This window comes from Mesoplodon mirus (genome assembly GCF_964341445.2).
Source record: "Mesoplodon mirus genome assembly, chromosome: 14".
Taxonomy (NCBI): domain Eukaryota; kingdom Metazoa; phylum Chordata; class Mammalia; order Artiodactyla; family Ziphiidae; genus Mesoplodon; species Mesoplodon mirus.
Genome location: NC_138990.1, coordinates 50,556,348 through 50,576,063, shown reverse-complemented (window position 1 = coordinate 50,576,063; position 19,716 = coordinate 50,556,348). Strand labels below are relative to the sequence as shown.

Genomic DNA, 19,716 nt, shown 5'->3' with positions numbered 1-19,716 from the left:
GGTTAAAAATCCACCTGCCAATGCAGGGCACACGGGTTCAATCCCTGGTCTGGGAAGATCCCACATGCTGAGGGGCAACTAAGCCCGTGCACCACAACTACTGAGCCCACGTTCTAGCCCCTGCTCACCACAACTAGAGACAGCCCGCACGGAGCAACAAAGACCCAGCGCAGCCAAAAAAATAAAAATATATATATATAAAGTACTTTAAAAAATAATTAGGCTTATAAAAATATTAGGTAGTCAATAAATATCAAGTTGTACAAGAATCGTGATATGAGAAAATATTTGATACATAAGTTAGAAAACGCAGTTTACTAAAAAACAACACAACAGAAAACCCATTATTTTTTCTAAATTATTCTAAAAGTCAATGGATAGCAAAACTCAATTACATTTAAAGTCACGTCCAACTGGTAGAGTTTATGATTTTAAGTGATAATGAGAGAAGCCTCCTGGCTGACTAACATTAATCAAAGGCTCTGGCCTATGACTCTGACAGTTATGACATAAATCTACATTTTTTTTTGGACTCCTACTTTGGTGTTCTTTTTAGTATAGTCAATGTCCTTTGGGCTGGTTCTCAAGAATGAAAAAGAGGGACATACAATAATAGTTAATAATGGTCATCAAAATTTGGAATTCTAGTGTTTATTCATAAACCAGCACGTTATGAAGGGTGCTTATATAATCTTTTCATCAGTCCTTACTTGTCAAGAGTTTTGGAATGGGAAAGGCTACATTTTCCAAAGGTATATCCCTTGGAATTCTAAAATGATAAGAGTAACAGACTTGGTTCAAAGTCCCAGGTCTTGGCTTCCTTCAGGCAAGGATATACAGACATGGAGAGGTAAAGAAAGAAAACCACTTTCTGCCTGTTTGTTAGACATTTGGCTTTGTTTTTTTCCTGGTTTCTACTGAATCATGATTTCCAAACATAACTATAAACACAGATATAAATTCAGAGATAGAAAGATAAAAATTTTTGCATGTGTGTATATATAAACATACATACACACATACATAGAGTATATGAATAATTCATGGTAAAAGCAAGTTTGAAATTCTTTAATTTTACTAGAACACATTTCAATAGCACTATTAAAAAATGTAAAATGAGAGCTGAAGAAATAAAAAGTACAATTTCAACTTACCAAACTGTAATTTCTTCATGACAGCCACATATTTTTCTTCAAGTGATTTCAATAGTGATAAAGGTTTGGGTTTCATAGCCACCTTCTTTGAATATTCACCTAGTTTTTTTTCTGTTATTTAATATTTCAAGATAAATAACATAAGTATACATTTTCGAAGAGTAAAACAAAAAAACTATTAACTTTTAGAGTTCAGATTTTGAATTCCGAAAAATTACGAAACTCTTCATAATTATCTTCCTATTGTACCATTTTAAAATTAAAAGATTTCTTTCTATTTCATAAAAATAATAGGGCTAAAAATCTTATCAACTTTAAAGCTTAAATTCTTAAAATGCTAATTAGATTTCATCCATTCAGGCAAAAACAGCAGAAATGAAGCAATAGATGATGAAGCATCATTTATTTCTTCCATTGCTAATATGTGAAAACGCCAATTTTAACTGAATTCTTACACACTATTAATGTACTGTTTTCTATCTAATACAGTTGCATTTTTCAATTTCATAACTTTCAGTGGGAAGAAAAGAGAAATTTATAATGCATGCTGTCAGCCTACTAAGAGTCTCAGAAATCATACACAGTAGAGATAAATATTTTAAAATTAGAGACTATATAATTAGCTTGAAAACCTGACATAGAACAGAATCTTTAAGTAAATAACTTGCTGGAAAACCATTAACATAGAGGGAAGAGAAGGCGGTTTTCAGTAAGTAAATGAAACATCTTTGTATCAAAAGAAAAGGAGCATAAAGAGAATAGTGCTGTACCTTGATTTGCTTGCCGCAAACTGGTAGTGGCTGCATAAACAATCTCAGCAGTCCTCTGAATGTCTGGCACCAAAAGAGTAAGTCCTTCTGGCTCTTGATCAGATGCATCTGGTTTTACTCCTGTTTTAACATTTTCCCTTTTAGATCTGAAAAGGTTTTTTTAATATGGAAAGAAATGCAAGGAAAATTAAGATTTTAGTAGTTTTGAAAAATAAATACTTCCATAAATCAGTAACAGTGGTTAAAAATCAACATGATAGTCTGCATTTCATTTGACATACACATGATATATACCAGGAGTAGTTTAAATTAGATTCATTTTGAAGCCATAGGATAATGCCTAGCATAATAACCAAAGTTTCGGATAGCTTGTCTCTTCATATGCAAAAACAGACAAGAGTTAAACACTGTAGAAATGTCATACTGTAAAAAGACCCCAATACCTGGTATGTCCTTCGATCCACACCTTTAAAAACATACTTACAGTAACTATGTACCTAGAAGTAGAGAAATCACTTCTATATCTAAAAGTAAAAGATCCTCTGCCTTCTAAGACTTGGGAAACAAAGATCCATAGGTGGTTTTTCAGTTTAATTCTATTTGTATTTCACTTAGAGTATATTAATTTCCAAGGGGGGGAAAAAGGAAAAATTCCAGAATAAAGTGCAGGTTCACTACTAGGTAACTTAATATAATGTGCTTCTATACACTGAATCTTTATTTAAACATTAAATTTTAGGGCATAATCATTTTAAAGATATTCTTCCGTATTCCCTATTCAGGGTCTAATATAGACTCAAATTAAATTTTATAGGTGAATGCAGTAGCATTTTATTAACAAGGTTCACTAAAAACAGCAACTAAATATCAATTTCCTTTTTTCTATTTCAACTCTCAGCATGTTTTATTCACATCATCATTACACTACTGCTTAGATACTAAAAATCTACATCTTTGTTAATTCATTAAATAGATAATTTAAAACAAACTGAAATCACATATAAATAAAAGTTGTTTAAAATGTTTATGCTAAGGTATGATCTAAACTACGCATCATTCATTTTTCTAGTTTGTACAGCTACTAACAAAAGGACATGGCTATTATATTAAAACAACATTTCACAAAGTGGGCATGGAGCCTTAGAGAACTATAAAAAGACTAACAGAAGACAGAAGAGTCCTTAACAAAATAATATCATGCAATCTATGTCCAAATAAACTGTTCTTTATCACAAAGACAAAAATCTGCTCAGAAGCCATTCAGTGCTTAACTTTAGGTAGATAATAAGAGGTAAATTAAGAAGAGCCACTCAGATGGATAACAACGGTAACCGGATTTAGTGTTATGCATGAGTCTTGAATTGGCTCCCACACTGTGTGAAAATCTAGCATCCACAGATATTTTTATACCACCTCATACACCACCTCACCTGGCAAGAGGATTTAACTTAAGAACCATAATGTGTCACTGGGTTACTGCTTTTTCTCCTACCCTCTCTTCTTATCTTCCCTGATGTATATTTAGGAGTCACAGAGAACACATGGCCAACTCTCATTTGCTACTCAGGAGCCACTTGGTAGATGTTATGCTGTGTATCATATCAGTCATCAACCTCTGTGTGTGAACATGTATATGAACATATATGTTTGCATATGTAAGTAAGGAGAATATAGTGAATGAATGTTTTAAGACTGAAATAGACATTTTACTGCTAGAATCAAATAACATACTGCATCTTTTATAGCTATGAAGTTAAGTTGAGACTACAGTTTAATAGTGAGTCTGACAATTTTTTTTTTTTTTTTTTTTTTTTGCGGTACGCGGGCCTCTCACTGTTGTGGCCTCTCCCGTTGCGGAGCACAGGCTCCGGACACGCAGGCTCAGCAGCCATGGCTCACGGGCCCAGTTGCTCTGCGGCATGTGGGATCCTCCCGGACCGGGGCACGAACCCGTGTCCCCTGCATCGGCAGGCGGACTCTCAACCACTGTGCCACCAGGGAAGCCCAGTCTGACAATTTTTTAAACAAAGATATGATTCTGGTAGACAAGCTCAAACAGATTCTCAAATTCTGCATTTACCAATGGCTGTTCACAAACTTTGTGAAACACTGAGACTCAAGAAAAAACACTTAAGTTGATTGACAGTACCCCCTCTGAATTTATAAAGACTCTCTCTCTCCCCAATTGCAAATGATTCTCTTCCTGGGGCTTAAAAAAATTCTTAATTAGAAGGGCCACTGAACAATAGGAAAACAACAGTAAGTAGTTTGAGAAAACAGAAGAGTTATAGTTATAGCTGTAATAAAATAAAGATGGTTTCCTAAATCTATCATTAGTCAGTTGATCCATTATATTCTCAATAAAGATGTCACTTAAAGAAACATATCTTGCCAAGCAGAGAAGGAAGATTACAGGAGTGAAGCTCATTTTTCCAGAATTAGAGTATTTTCTCCTTGAAGAAACAAGAACCTCTGGCATGGAGAGTAAACTGCCTCAATGCAATTTAGAGCAAGTTACCCTCAGAAAACTACTGATTCTAAATTTCAAGCCCTATTCATGAATACCAATTTCCTAACTCCAGTTTTTAAAAGATGATTAGTAGGAGAAATCTCTATTATTAAAATACTGCAAATAGTTAGGATAAAAATTTTTGTTATTTTTCACCACAGAATTTTAAAAATGTTTAAGAATAGTGCAAAAAAATCCACAGAAATTTTTAAAACAGCATTTTTTACACCAAATGCGTAAAAGAAATAATCATATACATCCTGAAGATAATGGCTGAATCATAAAGCAGACATAATTAGACCTTTACAGCAGGTTCTAACAAGAATTTTTTATGGGGATAGTCTTTTTGAAAAAACATACAGCAGAAAAAGGAATAATCTTCAAAAGGTAAAAGTACTTCAAATATATGAAGAACACACACTACCTGCCTAATGATGACTACAACTAGTCATTGTCTGACATTAACTACAGACAGCAGTCTCTTCTATAAAAGCTGCAGGTTACTGTCAACCCATATGTAGGCCCAGCTCATGAAAAAAGGCCATACCTTAGCTCACATCCTGAAGTCTGTGTGAAAAGCTATTTGAGTTCAAGGCACCTAGCTGGAAGTAGGTCTTTGAGACTGACAATGGATCCAACATGGTAAAAGCAATCAGCGACGGCCGCTACCATGGTATCCGCTGCTTTGTGCATACGTTGAATCTGGTTGTGATCACTGCCCTGAAGAAATACGAGGAATCAACTGAAGTTTCTACTATTGCACAGAATTATCTGCAAACATTTTCCACTATGCTGTGAATTCCAACTACACAGCTAATAAGTTAAGCAAATTTTGGCTCTGTGACATATAATCTAAACTAGGATGTGAGCAGAATGGGCAAATCTTTCTTGTGAAAACAAAAAGAAAAAAGAAACCCATAACTCAACATTCAGTTATATTGAACTGCTTCTTCTAATTCTACCACCCACATTAAGTTGGATATTTGTATGACTACAAGATATCAGAATTATGTTCTCTTATAATCTATAAACTAAAAACAGCTTAATACAACTATTTTCTTGGTCGGACATTAGGAAAGACCACTTCAATCCCCTGCACTCCTAATTCTAAAGTCAAAACTATCAAACTGTTGAAATAAACATTTAAAAAGCAGAGCCACATTGAAGAAGTAATCAGGACACCATGTGCTGAAACATCCAGATTCAGAAGTATTAAGAATTAGTGTCTTAGAGGAAGATTCTAAAACTATAAGAGAATGAAACTTCTATATTTACCTATAAAACAATGCACCATATCATACTCCACAGTTCTAAAGCTCTTTGCCAGGAATTATAGTTAAAAAAAAAATTAAAAGTAAAAGTAAGCAGAAAGATTTTTTAAAATATTACTGTGGAGAATTATTTGCTTCTAATGTCTATAGAAAACATGAAAATAATTTTTGAAATGCACCACTAAATGGGATAAGACCTTTGTAAGATGAATGTTTTCCATGCTTATTTTAAAGCTTAGTTTTAAACTTTAGATCCCCTTTTGTTTTTACTTAAATTCTTTCCAAATGGAAGTACTGGTTTTAGTTTTCAATATGATTTAAATGAAAGTAGAAAATAAAATCTTCTTTGTCTTAAATGAAGCATAAATGAGCAATAGGAGAGAAGGGAATATCCAAAACAGAGGTATGAGAAGCCTTTGAAAATAAAACCTTGATTTTTAGATTAGATAAAAATATAATAGTTTTCCAGTCAGATTAAACATCACAGGACAAATATGGTACTGTGTGCTGCTATGGAATGGAGTTGCCACAAGTAATTTGCTTCACCAGGGGACAACCCAACTGAGGCTAGGAGATATTAAAATAAATGTTGGCACTGCTGTCTCCACCACCAAGTAAAAAAGGCTGACAAACCACTGAGCTTGTTCAAGGTCATCACGAAAAGAAACTTAAAATATATATATATATGGTTGCAACAAATGCTTCTTGTCTAAGAAATCAGGCCTTTTTCACTTTGTAGGTTTGAGAAACAGAGGAAAAAGAAAAGATAGGAAATGTTTTTCCAATGAAAACAAATGTAGGAGGACTGGAACTGAAATTCTTTCTCAACTGAAGCCCTAAAGGAACTAACTTAAAGGAGTTAAAACAAGAGAGTCTGATAGAAAATATGCCATTTAAGAAGTAAATCAACTAATCTTATTGCTTAGTTGGATAAAAGGGAATTGGGTATTTCTACAAGACAATTCAGTTATTTTAAAAACTGATGAACTTTGCACTGGAAGACACTTTGGGATAGCTAAGGGAAAGGGCAATCAAGGATGCTTACTTTAATAATGCTATTAAAGAGAAGTTCAATGTTGAGAACACCTTTCACTCAACAGAGTCATTTGTGTCACGTCCTTATTAGCAATTAAGATTATCTGATTGGCAGCAAGTACCTTTTTCAAATTTTTGGTGAAGCTATCAAGTACTAAATATACAAAATATGATTATTTGTCTACTGGAGTCTAGCAGGAAAAGTCTGCACAAAAGATCAAGGACAAAATATTTGCCTTTGCTCCAACTCCAAGGAGGCTACAAAGTGCCACACTTACTCAGAAGTGAAACCAAACTACTATGCCTGTACTTTGACTTCATTTTGAGAAGGTTGGCACACAGGTTGAAATGGCCAGCAGAAGATGAATTTCACCAAGAATGGTACTTAAATTCCGAAGGGCTCACATTTTCACACTGTGATTATTTTGTGGGCAACAAAATAAATTTTCACACTAGATAATTATATTTCAAGTGGAAACAATACATATATAAAGGTTTAAAGTATTATGTTACCGATGCCACAAATCCCTTTATTAATGGAGGTGACAGAGTTGCTTTCAAGTTCTTTCTTTTTTAAGAATCTAAAATAAAATGCTGATCGACAACTGGTCATAAATAGGCAGGAGTTGTTTTTGCTATTTGTTATTTAAATATCGAATTTTGCTAATAAACTCTTTAATTTCTTCTTGACAAGGGAGTTAAAGATATTACAAATATAGGACATAATAAGATAGTAACAAAATTCAGGAGATGGAAAACAATAGGGTGTTTAGGGGGGTGGGAAGAGGCTTCTCCAGCAACATAGAGAAAATAATTGTATCTCCAACACACCACCCTAGTCTATGCAAGTAGACACCAAATCAGCTTGAAAAGACAGTCAAGGAAAAATATATACATCAATAACTAAGAAATTTTCAGAGGAAATGTTTTTATTGATTCTTTTGAGCAAAAAAAAAAAAAAAAATCAAATGGGTAAAGCTGACTTAATCCTCATTTAAGTGATAATTACATGAAGTTGCTACCAGCTCATGTTCTACAGACCACAAAACAGTTTACCTTACTTAGTGTACCTTAGTGATCTAATAATTATTACTTAGGCACCACTCGAATGGCTATGCATATCTAATGAAATATGCTGCCTTTTAACATCTTATAGTGTTAACAAAAATTCTTCAGGGGAATGAAAAAAGATAAGCAAAAGAAAATATAAGAAAAATTCTGTAGAATCTGCATTCTTATATATACTTTTTAAATTATCAAAAGCAAAATTTTCAATTAAAAAATTTTACTTGTCAACATTAAAATTTTTTTTATGTATACCAAATTTCCAAAGCCAAATCAGAAATAAGTTCACACTTCGATTTCTAATTATTCACTGATGCATAAATCCAATTGTTCTTTGGAAGTTAAGTTCAATTTAGTAAATAAATATACTTGATTGGGACATTAGGAAATTTGAGGTCTTATCATAGCTCTCTGCCACTAAGCATGAGACCTTGGAACAAATCACAGTATTTATGGACCTTGTTTTCCTCATTTATAAAAAGGGGGATATGAACTATCTGAACTCTTAAGAGCGTCCCTTATAGTTCTAAAAACCTTTGGATATTATGGGACAGGTTACTTATCGTGAAGTGCCCAGAAAGATTTACAAACTAAATCTTACTTGGCAAGAGACTTTAAATACAGCAATTAAGACTGCTTGAGATTTTGTCAGAAGTAAGATAGTGGAAACCATCTTGAAACATAAAGCTCATCTAATGCAATCTGACAAGGAATAAATAATCATTTTATATGTTATGCTACTGAGGTAGAAGTATTAAGTCAATTTATAATTTTTAATGAGTTTATGTTTGTTAATCACTTAAATAATAGAATAAGCTATACTTTGGTACTTGATCTAAGTGTTTTTCAGGAATCAGCTAAAGCTGAAGTCTAGCCATTACACACGCATGACACCTTAGTGATCAATGAACAATTTTGGTAAAAGGTAGCAATGGGGTATAAAAATAGAAGTATCTGGACTACGGGTCAATCAACTTGTCTTTTTTTTTTTTTAATTATTTATTTGGCTGTGCTGGGTCTTAGTTGCAGCATGCAGGATCTTTAGTCGCTGCATGTGGGGTTTAGCTCCCTGACCAGGGATTGAACCCAGGCTCCCGGCCTTGGGAGCATGGAGTCCTACCCACTGAACCACTAGGGAAGTCCCTCTTTCTTCATAAATGTTGTTTTTAATAATGAACACCACAGGCATCAGGAAAGTGGGGAGCTAAATCCCAGATTTATTACCTATTAGTAAGTTTTTAAATGTTAAACTCTAAGTAATAGTTTCATTCTTTGTCGAACAAGAATATTTTCTTGTCTACCACACAGAACAGAAAAAACTAGTAATAGACATCTAAGAACTTCTGAAACTCTATATCCTACACAGAAGTTAGGTTATAATATTATTCCTTGTATTTTTTACACAGCTATATGCTACTACATATTTATTATAACTTTACCCACAATTTAAAGCAGTTTGGCTTATTCTTCAGAAACAAGAAGGGAAATCAATAAAAACATAGAGGCTGGAACATAAACATTACACTAATCAAAATTATTTCAAACTGACAGAACAAAAGGAATTCAGGAAATAGTTTTGTCTTTTATCTGCCTAAGTCATTAATCTGACAGTTAGGAAAATTCATTTTTACCAGATTTTGATCTCTCGTAACTGGCATAAAATTAAGTGGTAGTGACCTTGGACTTATGTGCAGTAAACATCTAATCACAGGCTGTCTTCGGCATGTGTCTAACAAGCACTGCTTACACCTTTATACATCCTTTACCTCCTACTTTTGTATCAGGCTGTCATTCTCACATGCACTCCCCCTCGCCCCCCGCCCCGGCCTCTCTCTTTTGGCCCCTAGGGAACTATTTCTTCCACTGCTTGTAGATATAAAAATTAAAAGTATTAAACACAAAAATCATCAAATTATAAAACTAAAGAAAAAAACAGAAATTAAGGCTTTTTGAATAAAATAAATGAAAAACTGTTTTTTTTTTCTGCATTAGGCAAGAAAGAAAAGTGTCAATATTGCTATACTGAGGGTACCTGAAAAACGGAACATTTATGGTAATAAAGTTTTCAAAAACTATGCAAGGGAGTGAATTCTACTTATCCTTTATAAACAAATGTTAAACTTTTTGTTCTTTGTAAGTGTCTATTACATCAATAGACAGGCAAAAGAATTTTATTGTTTTGGAAGTCCTTTGATCTTTTTATTGCAGTGATTATTAAGGTGGCTTCTGAATAATTTCTCTGAAATAAAGTAAATGAGCTACTTAATGTTAATGAGGCAAACGAAGTTAAATAGAAACAATATTTAAATCAACCATTTCCTATTTTTGTTCAAATTATTATAAAAAATTTCAACTGAATAAGAAAAAAGTACAAAATTTCCATATGATAGCATCATGAAATGTCCCAATTTTGTTTAAATTTTAACTGATAGATGATGTTAGAAAATGGCCTAAGTAGAAAATTACATTTAACATTATAGGTACATTTAAGTTATGTTTTCAAAATGGTATAAAACCAGTGTACAAAACATGCTATTATATACTTAGAAAAAAATTAATTTCTGAAAAAGTCCTCATCATTAATTATCTAAATGTTATCTGTTTCAGACAAAAGTTGGAAAGTGCTGAACGTAAAAATTCTCTATTTTGAAGCAATACACTTTTGCCTAGTCTTTAGTTAGGAATGTTTCCCTGACTTATCTTAATATAAATGTTTACTAATAATCAGCCAACAGTAATATTAATCAGTTTATTTATGTTAACCATTAGACTCAAATTAACTCTAAGCAGTTATTGCAAATTGTGCATCTTGAGAGGACTTATTAGGAGAGGTGGTAGACAGTAAAATATAGAATCATGAGTAAAAGAATATTAAAATATCATCATCTTTAGGAAGTTCTTAATGCAATTTGTACAGTAAATATTTAACAACTTTTTAAAGACAGACTAAATCACAATAAATCACTCCTAGGTGCCACCTTGCCATGTCAACAGGTTAATCTTACCAGGAAAGATGAACATAATAAACTAGAAGTATATACATTTATTCCTTGAATAGTGCTCTGGTTTACACTAATACCAACCCCATCAGAATACTGTAATTATCTGTCACCAAACTAATCCTCATCCATAGGAGAGTGAGGATGAGAATCAAAATACCACTCTAAATTGTAGCCACATTAAAACAAAAGCAAGGCTAGTTTGGCTTCTGCTAACTTTCGTTTCTCCCAATTAAGCACAGATAAAAGGGGGAAGGAGAGTAAGACAGTCAATGGACATACATCATCCCATTTCTTCTCCTTTTTAATTTTGTTAGTTTATATTTGCAAAATGCCATTACTTTTAGAGGACTTGATATATCCTATTAATAAAGTTTCCCAAAGCGTGAGAAAACATTAAGTGATAATTAGACATGGTATTTAGTTAACTGAACCAAAGAGTGAGAAAACTAGTCTCTTTCCAATGAAAAGAGAGGTCTCAGTAAGCCTTTGGTAATTTCTTAGCATTGTTAAATCTTCCTTCTTAAAACACAAAACGGGTCTGGAGTCAGACACTAACTTTCTTTTTTTTTTAATATTTATTAATTATTTATTTATTTTATTTATTTTTGGTTGCATCAGGTCTCAGTTGCAGCACATGAGATCTTTGTTGAGGCACGCAGGATCTTTCATGGCAGCACTTGGGCTCTTCGTTGTGGCGCATGGGCTTCTCTCTAGTTGCGGCGTGTGGGTTTTCTCTTCTCTAGTTGTGGCGCACAGGCTCCAGGACGCATGGGCTCTGTAGTTGTGGCGCATGGGTTCCAGAGTGCTTGGGCTCTGTAGTTTGCAGCACGTGGGCTCTCTAGTTGAGGTGCACGAGCTCAGTAGTTGTGGCGCACAGGCCCAGTTGCCTTGCAGCATGTGGGATGTTAGTTCTCTGACCAGGGATCAAACCAGCGTCCCCTGACTTGTAAGGTGGATTCTTTACCACTGGACCACCAGGGAAGTCCCAGACACTAATTTTTTAAATTTAGTTTATTCACTTTTAGACTTATCTTCTATTTATGGCAAATGATACTGGTCCTTCTGATATGTTAGTAATGTGAAGTTCCCTCTTTAAATAAAATGTTTGGTTTAAAAAAAAACTGATCTAAAGAAAGATTCTAGCAAAAGCATGGGTGGTAAAGGTTTGAAAGTTCCTCCTCATAAATGTTAAGGCTCTTCACTCTGACAAAGAATTTCTACCAAGAAAAATTTCCTTCAGTTTTCAACCATGAAAATGGTTTGGTTTATTTTGATCCGATTAATAAAATTCCCATATTACATGATACTCTCTTAAGATGAATTCTAAAATAATATAGACAAAAGGCTCCAGAAAAATTAAATCTAAAGCCTACTTACTGTCATATAAGTTTTCCACATATACAACTTTAGCTGGATGACAGCTTTAAGGAAATAGAAGAATTGTATGAAAATGAATGTAGTCTCACCCTGTCATTCCTGAACCTTAATATAAAAGATTTTAGATTCTCTGCTAATGATTCTGAGCTTCTGTCAAGCCAATAGATGACTGTTTTCTGTCTTCAGTAAAAATAACCTAGTAGGATTAGTACTGGAGAACTTCTGCGAAGGATTACAGACTTCAGATTCTGGTATGTCAACAAAGGAAACCATGCTCCGAAAACCATTTATTTGATAGCACTTACACTTTACTGAAGGAGATCCCCAGGGATAAATCTGCAGTCACTGATACTAACACATAGGCAGAATAATGTAGTTAATAAGTAATTTAAAGCTTGAGTAATAACTTTTTTTTTCTTTTTTAAAGTCAAACATCTGAAACATAGACAGTATTTCTACCTAGGAACTTTCTTTTAAGTCCATAATTTTAGAGCAAGAATGCTAATAGACTCAAATCCTCAGTCCCCACAATGGCAGGATGGGAGAGGACACAAACAGCTCAACCGTCAAGATAGAAAGGATGAAAATCTCCTCCATGGCAATTTAGTCTTGTTCTAACTCCCACCCTAACCATTCAGCTACACTGCAAGACAATCTTTTTTATAATGCAGATCTGATTAGATTTCTGCTGAAATCCTTTCAATGGCTCATCACATTTAAGAGTAGGTAACTATGAAGTTCTTCAAGCCCCTGCTTTCCTCTCTAGCCTCATTTCCCACCCCTATCTCCCACCCGAAGGACACCCAGGCACGCCAAACTTCTTTGTTCTCTACATTTCCCTGAATACGTGATGCTTTCTTTCACTCCTAACATTCTTCACACAGCCTGGTATACCAGGCCCCTGCTCCTCTTTATTTAGCCAATTCTTATGTATTCTTTGGGCTTCCAAATCTGGGTTGATCCTCCAGTAATGTTTTAAACTTCCAATATGCCATGTACTGTGTTATTAAAACTGCCTAGTTATTGTTTCCCCCATTATCTGTCAGTCCCTTAGAAAAAGACCTAATTTTCTTGTTATGTTCTCATGAACATTCAATAAACATCCGTTAAATGAACAAATCAGTGATGCTCTTGTGACCAGGCCAGATCTCATCTATCTGAATATAAGCGAAAGCTTCTAAAACACAAATTAGATAAAAGCAAAGTAAATGATCTGCCTTTTCAGCTTCTTAATGATATTTTCCTATTTCCTCTTATAGAAGGTTTCAGGCTTGGAGGGGAGAGTCAGCTAACCTATATAATCTCTATCATTCTTTGAATTTTGAGATAAAAATTAGTTGGGTTTAAGCACTGTCCTCAAGATAGGATACTCTTAATTGGATTATTCCAACCAGTAAAAGTAAGCTTCCTCTTTAGATTTGGGCAAAACGTTTTAATTTCTTTCATCCAAAAAAGATAAAAATTGTAAGTATAACATATACAGAGGAAATAATATCAATGTAAATCATTATATGTAACCACAATTATCATCCAGAGACCTGCAAATTACATAGAGAATCTATCTTTTCTTTATCAAATTGTGCTATGTTAAATTTTCATTTGGAGGGAAAAAACTGCATGCCTTTTGTGTATGCCTGGCTTTTAGAAAGAAAAAAAAACGAGTAACAAATGAGAAATAACGAGAAGAAAACAAGGCAATACAATGATATACATAAACATAATTAGTAAACTAGTACTTGCTTTCTTGCTTTAAAAAAAAAGAAAAACCTACACTAAATAGATGTACTCTATCTACCCTTACTTTTTTTTCCCCTGAGCCCCCAGGTGCAGATGTGGCCAGGACTTCCCAGGGCATCACCCACAGGCAACGCATCCCCCCCACCCGCCTTATTTCTTACTGAGAGAAAAAGAGACAAAAATAATGCAAAAATGTTCTGAGCTGGGGAACACCTACACATTATTTTTAAAGTCATAACTCCAAACCCTGATGAAGCACTAAAACACATCCTAAAAGTGATATGTAAACAGAATGTAATTTGCCTTGACCATCGTCTTCTCAGAGTATCCTGGGTTTTGTTTTTGTTTTTAAATTCAGTTGGGGATCAGGTAGGCAGGTAGAGGGGAGGGGGGAGGGGGAAGCTTTGCATCTTGAAACAGTGTTAAAAATAAATTTAGACCAATTTCTGTGGTTATAAACTTTACAGGAAATTGGACTACACCGTTCACTTTATTAGAGTTCTATTGTGATGGAAATATGAAAAGAAATACATTTAAGTTTTGACAGGCTGGAAAAGAGTAGATTTTCCCCTCTTTCTGTGAAGTGGAAAGTGAATTCTCAAGGTGCCAAACCTTGATAGGAAAGTAGGGACGTTATAACATGTACGTCTTTGCTGGCTTCTTTTTGTAACAGAGGCTGTATTCTACACATATATAAAAAAATAACAGATATCATGAGGAATCTTGACGAAGAGGCACATTCAAACCCTAATACAAAACTCTCTTTAGTGTTTCTTCGTCAGTAAAATAGCTTTAAAAAATAGTTAACTGCACAGGGTCGCTGTAAAGATAAAATAAAAAATGAAATGATCTCTGTGAACAGTCATGATCTTTATGTGCATTTCTTTTTCAATTTTTAAAAAATTAACTAATTTATTTATTTTTGGCTGCATTGGGTCTTCATTGCTGCGCGCGGGCTTTCTCTAGGTGTGGCGAGTGGGGGCTACTCTTCGTTGCGGTGTGGTGGCTTCTCTTGTTGCGGAGCACGGGCTCTAGGTGTGTGGGCTTCAGCAGTTGTGGCTCATGGGCTCTAGAGCACAGGCTCAGTAGTTGTGGCGCACGGGCTTAGCTGCTCTGCGGCATGTGGGATCTTCCCGGACCAGGGCACGAAACTGTGTCCCCTGCATCAGCAGGCGGACTCCCAACCACTGCACCACCAGGGAAGCCCCCTACATGCGTGTTTTGCTGGTACAGAATTTAAAAGTTTGAAGTGTCATTTTTTCTTGGTGAAAGATTTTAAAGAAGATTTTGTTTCCAGGTAACCAAGTAGAAAAATAAAGAGCTCCTGTTAACTGAAACTCAGTTATCCTCTATCTGCAATTAAATTTTTGTAGTGGATCATTAATACATTTCATGCAGAAGTTTAATTTTTAAGAAATTATACTGCATGTTATGTGAACAGGATATACATTAAGAAAAGCAGCAAAAAAGGCACTCTAGGTGTACAAATTCCATTCACTTAGCTCAGTTAGAATATCAGACCTTTAGTCTGATGATACCACACTAATTTTGTATAATTATGTTAGCTGCCTAGGTTACCAGTTAGAAAGATTTTTGCCATAATGAAGGATGGGACCAAAGATAATATTATTTTCTTCTCTACAACATAAAGAAGTCTCACACTATCAAAGAAAATATACCTTTACATTTTACCTCTCTGGTAAAAGAGTATGAACCTACAGCTGTTTATATAGCTACCAAATGGCTCTTCTTTCATCTCTTCGCTAAGTCATGGTGCTTCCTGCCTGGCAGTGAGTCACTAGTTCTTAAAGTGACAGTGACAGTACAGTAAAGCTAAAAGAGTCACAATAATCTGAGGAGTTGATTTCTTCTGAACAATGAAAGCTGACAAAAACTATTCCTCCAATGACCAATTCTCTGCCATCACTTGATGTATACTGAGATTCCCAAATGTTAGGCTACTAAAAAAATAAGTGAGAACAGGTAGGACAAATATATTGCAAAGATGGTAAAGAAGATTAACTGATTCAAAAGACCACTAACAAAGAAATAAGCTTCCTCTAGCCTAATTCTGAATGTTTATGCAAACATCAGAATTTATGCCATCTTTAAGTAAAACTGACAACCATTAAACAGATTCTGCTAAGAGAATGAAAAAGCTTACCAGGAAAAGGTTTTTTAAAGTTTTTGATAAGAGGACTCATCATCTGATTTCTAGCAAGGTATAAACTTAACCAAAGATTCATTTAAAAATTCAATTTTCCACGAAGATAAAATACTAACTTTACTATAACTTCAACAAATAAATACAGAATCCTCTACCTTCTAAAAACCATTATAGCATGAATTATAACATATGTATCAAAATGAAACTAGTAATTCCTAAAGCCAACAGTTCTAATTCTACGAATCTACTCTGCAGAGATTTCTGCAAGTCCCAAAAGATGTATGTCAGAGGTTATTACAAATTAGAAATAACCCAAATGCCCACTAATAGATGGTTAAGTAAAATACAGCATCTATATACAATGCATAATCAGAAATATTAAGAACAGTATCAGCAATATGTATTTACTGAGAGTGAAGGTGTCTTTCACCTCAATATTGAGTAAAACTAGCATCTATCAGTATAATAGGTACAATGTGATAGCATTTAAGAAAAACTCTATCTATAGCTATAAGATTGCATAGGGCAATATCTGATAAGCCACTGTTAATAAACGTTTCTGAGTGTAGGATTTGGTGGCTACTTTTTCTTCGCAGTTTTATTTACTGCTTGTGTATGTGTTTAATTAGCATACATCATTTTTAAAAAACCAACAAAGCTATTTTAAAAAAGATTGTAAAAGTCAAGGTCAAAAGAAATGAACAAAGTATAGTACCTTAAACGGTTGGTGTAGGTATCAACACAGGTCTTCATTTTGGCTAATAATGTACCAACAGAAGCTTGACACTCTGACTGTTCTTCTTCCTCTTCACCATTCTCTGCAGAAAGAGGCAACAATAGGGGCACCATGCACGTACAAGAAGCAATGGCCCGGAGCAATTCTAGCAGAGCTCGATAGAGTGGCACATGTCTTGCCATGTCGAGAACTGTAAGAAGGAAGAGGGGGAAAGCATAAAATGAGCCCATGTGCAATATAAAAGTAAGTCCACAGCAATGTAGCTTCTACTTGGATCTTAAGATTAATTGCTTGGTTGGTAAGTGGACTAAAGTAGATGTTCATGAAGCACCAATGTGCAAAGTGTAAGACGCACTTTTAGGGAACAAAAAAAAAAATGAAAATGGCAGAGTTGGGGAGACAGCAAGAAATGTAATTAAGTAACTATTTAGTTATATCACACATAAAAATGATTAAATAGTCCAGATAATAAATTATGGCAGTAAATACACTTACTTATTTACTTTTTAAAAACATTTATTTATTATTATTTATTTTTGGCTGCATTGGGTCTTTGTTGCTGCAATGCGGCTTTCTCTAGTTGAGGAGAGTGGGCCTACTTGTCAATGTGGTGCGTGGGCTTCTCATTGCGGTGGCTTCTCTTGTTGTGGAGCACGGGCTCTAGGTGCGTGGGCTTCAATAGTTGTGTCACGCGGGCTCAGTAGTTGTGGCGCACGGGCTTAGTTGCTCCGTGGCATGTGGGATCTTCCCGGACCAGGGCTCGAACCCGTGTCCCCTGCATTGGTAGGCGGATTCTTAACCACTGCACCACCAGGGAAGCCCAATGCATTTATTAATATAATGTAGAAATAATATATTTTTTAAACAATTGAAAGGAAGCCACTGTATCTTAGGTAAAATAGAATGATATGACCAGCTTATCAAAAGTATAATTAAACAAATCAACTTGTTAGGAAAAAAAAAGTTGACAATGCCAGCTTTTAGTTATTTGCTATAAATCAAATGAATTCTTTTCTTAAAACTACATGCATCTAACAGTGGATTCCATACTCTAAGAACATGTATTGCTTCTATAGCATTTATAAGTTGTTTTGTTAGGTTTTGTGGCTTTCTCCCAAGTGTAATTTACTTTGGTCAATCATGTGAGACAAGGACCTAACAACTTTTTTCCAATACCAGTTACTGAATAAAGTTATTCCATAAATGTTTATTATTTATTATGTTAGTTATTCCCAATTATTTACTGAAAACCCACAGGTGGACAGGCTGGGAATACAGCAGTGAAGAAAACAACCAAAAATTCTTGCCTTCATGTAGCTTACCCTCAAGGTAGAGAACAAGTGAGTAAAAATTTTTTCAGACACTACTAAGTACTCTGAACGCTAAACAGAAGATTGAAATGGGAGAAGAACTGGGGAGTACCTGCTGGAGGAAGAAATGGTCTCACTGCCCACAGAGCTATACTGGGATTGGAGTATGGGGGTGGGTGTTGAGGCATCACCTAGGAATTCTGGACTTTGTTTGGCAAGTGATTTAAAGGGATAAAGGCCTTAATAAAATTAGTTCTGATGACGTAAAGACAAAGAGTGAGCCTGTTCAGAGTTATGGATGAGTAGGCCCTTGTTTCACATCTTCCAATAATGATACAGAGGACAGGGGTAAAAAGTATGACTGCCCATTCTTTCCTCGCTTATTTGAAATTTTACTCTCCATCTTTATCATATATAAAACTTGTATACATACTTGGTTATGTTTAAAGCTTCTTTTCCAACTTATTATCGAATGTTACTACTTTCATAGTATAACATAGTACACTATAGTTTCAGGAAATCCAGGTTAAAATCCAGTTACTAATCAATAGGTACAAAACACAACATTAATATTTGTAAGGATATGGAAAAGCTAGACTTACATAAAGAGGTGGACATGCAAAATGATAACCAATTTGGCATTATTTTACATGCCCATATTCTATGACTTAGCAATATCACTTCTTACTATAAACCTATAAACAAGGATGATCAATATAATACTGTTTTAAATACTGAGAGTTGGAAGCACCAAGGGGCAATGAAAGGATAAATATACAATAGCATGTCCAAATGATTCTATTCTATGTAGCATTTAAAAAGAATAACAGTAGATCTATCTCCTACATCTATATTTGAGTGAATTAGGTTGCAAAAAATACATGAAGATGACATTTATGGAAACAAAGACTCAAATATTTCTTTTTCATGGCTGAGCAACCATGTAGGAATACTCGAGAAAAAAATGAATTTCTAAATATTAATTTTATACACATAAGTAACATCTCAAACCAATTACTCTGACAAATAGCAAAACATTCTTGATACGGCTATAGTCTCTTTTGACCATCTCTCTCCTTCTCCACGTGTATCACTGTGGAATACATACATCTAATCTTCTTTCTATATGATGACAGTTCTGCATGTGTATTATTCTTTGGAGAAAGCATTGTGTGTGAGAAGCTAAGGTTTAGTAAGTTGCGTAAGCAGCTAAATAGAAGGCAGCAAGACCAACACTGACACCTAGGTATATCTAACCCTAGAGCTTCATTATACCATGATGCTTCCTGAGTTGTCCAATATGGTAGCTACTGGTCACATATGACTATTTAAATTTAATTAAAATGTAAAAAAATTAAAAGTTCTGTTCAATTGTACTAGCCACATTGCAAGTGATCAATAGCTACACAAGTCCATACTGGACAGCAGAGACATAGGACATTTCCATCATAGCAAAAAGTCTCTTGTATAGTGTCATCATCAAGAGCCAAATTCCTTATATTCTGTTTATATATGCAAACCACGAGAACTATGCAGGTATGGGCTCTATCCAAAGAGATGGGTCTTTTTCTAGGGGTTATAGG

At 34.5% G+C, this 19,716-nt stretch overlaps 1 protein-coding gene across 1 annotated transcript in view; it reads right to left on the bottom strand.

Annotated features, from left to right (window-relative positions):
- Positions 1–19,716, bottom strand: part of BIRC6 (baculoviral IAP repeat containing 6) — a 238,845-nt gene that overhangs the window by 25,082 nt on the left and 194,047 nt on the right. The window contains 3 exon segments of the mRNA XM_082642249.1: positions 1,155–1,265; positions 1,925–2,070; positions 16,803–17,013. Of these exon segments, the coding sequence (XP_082498375.1) occupies positions 1,155–1,265; positions 1,925–2,070; positions 16,803–17,013 (468 nt within the window).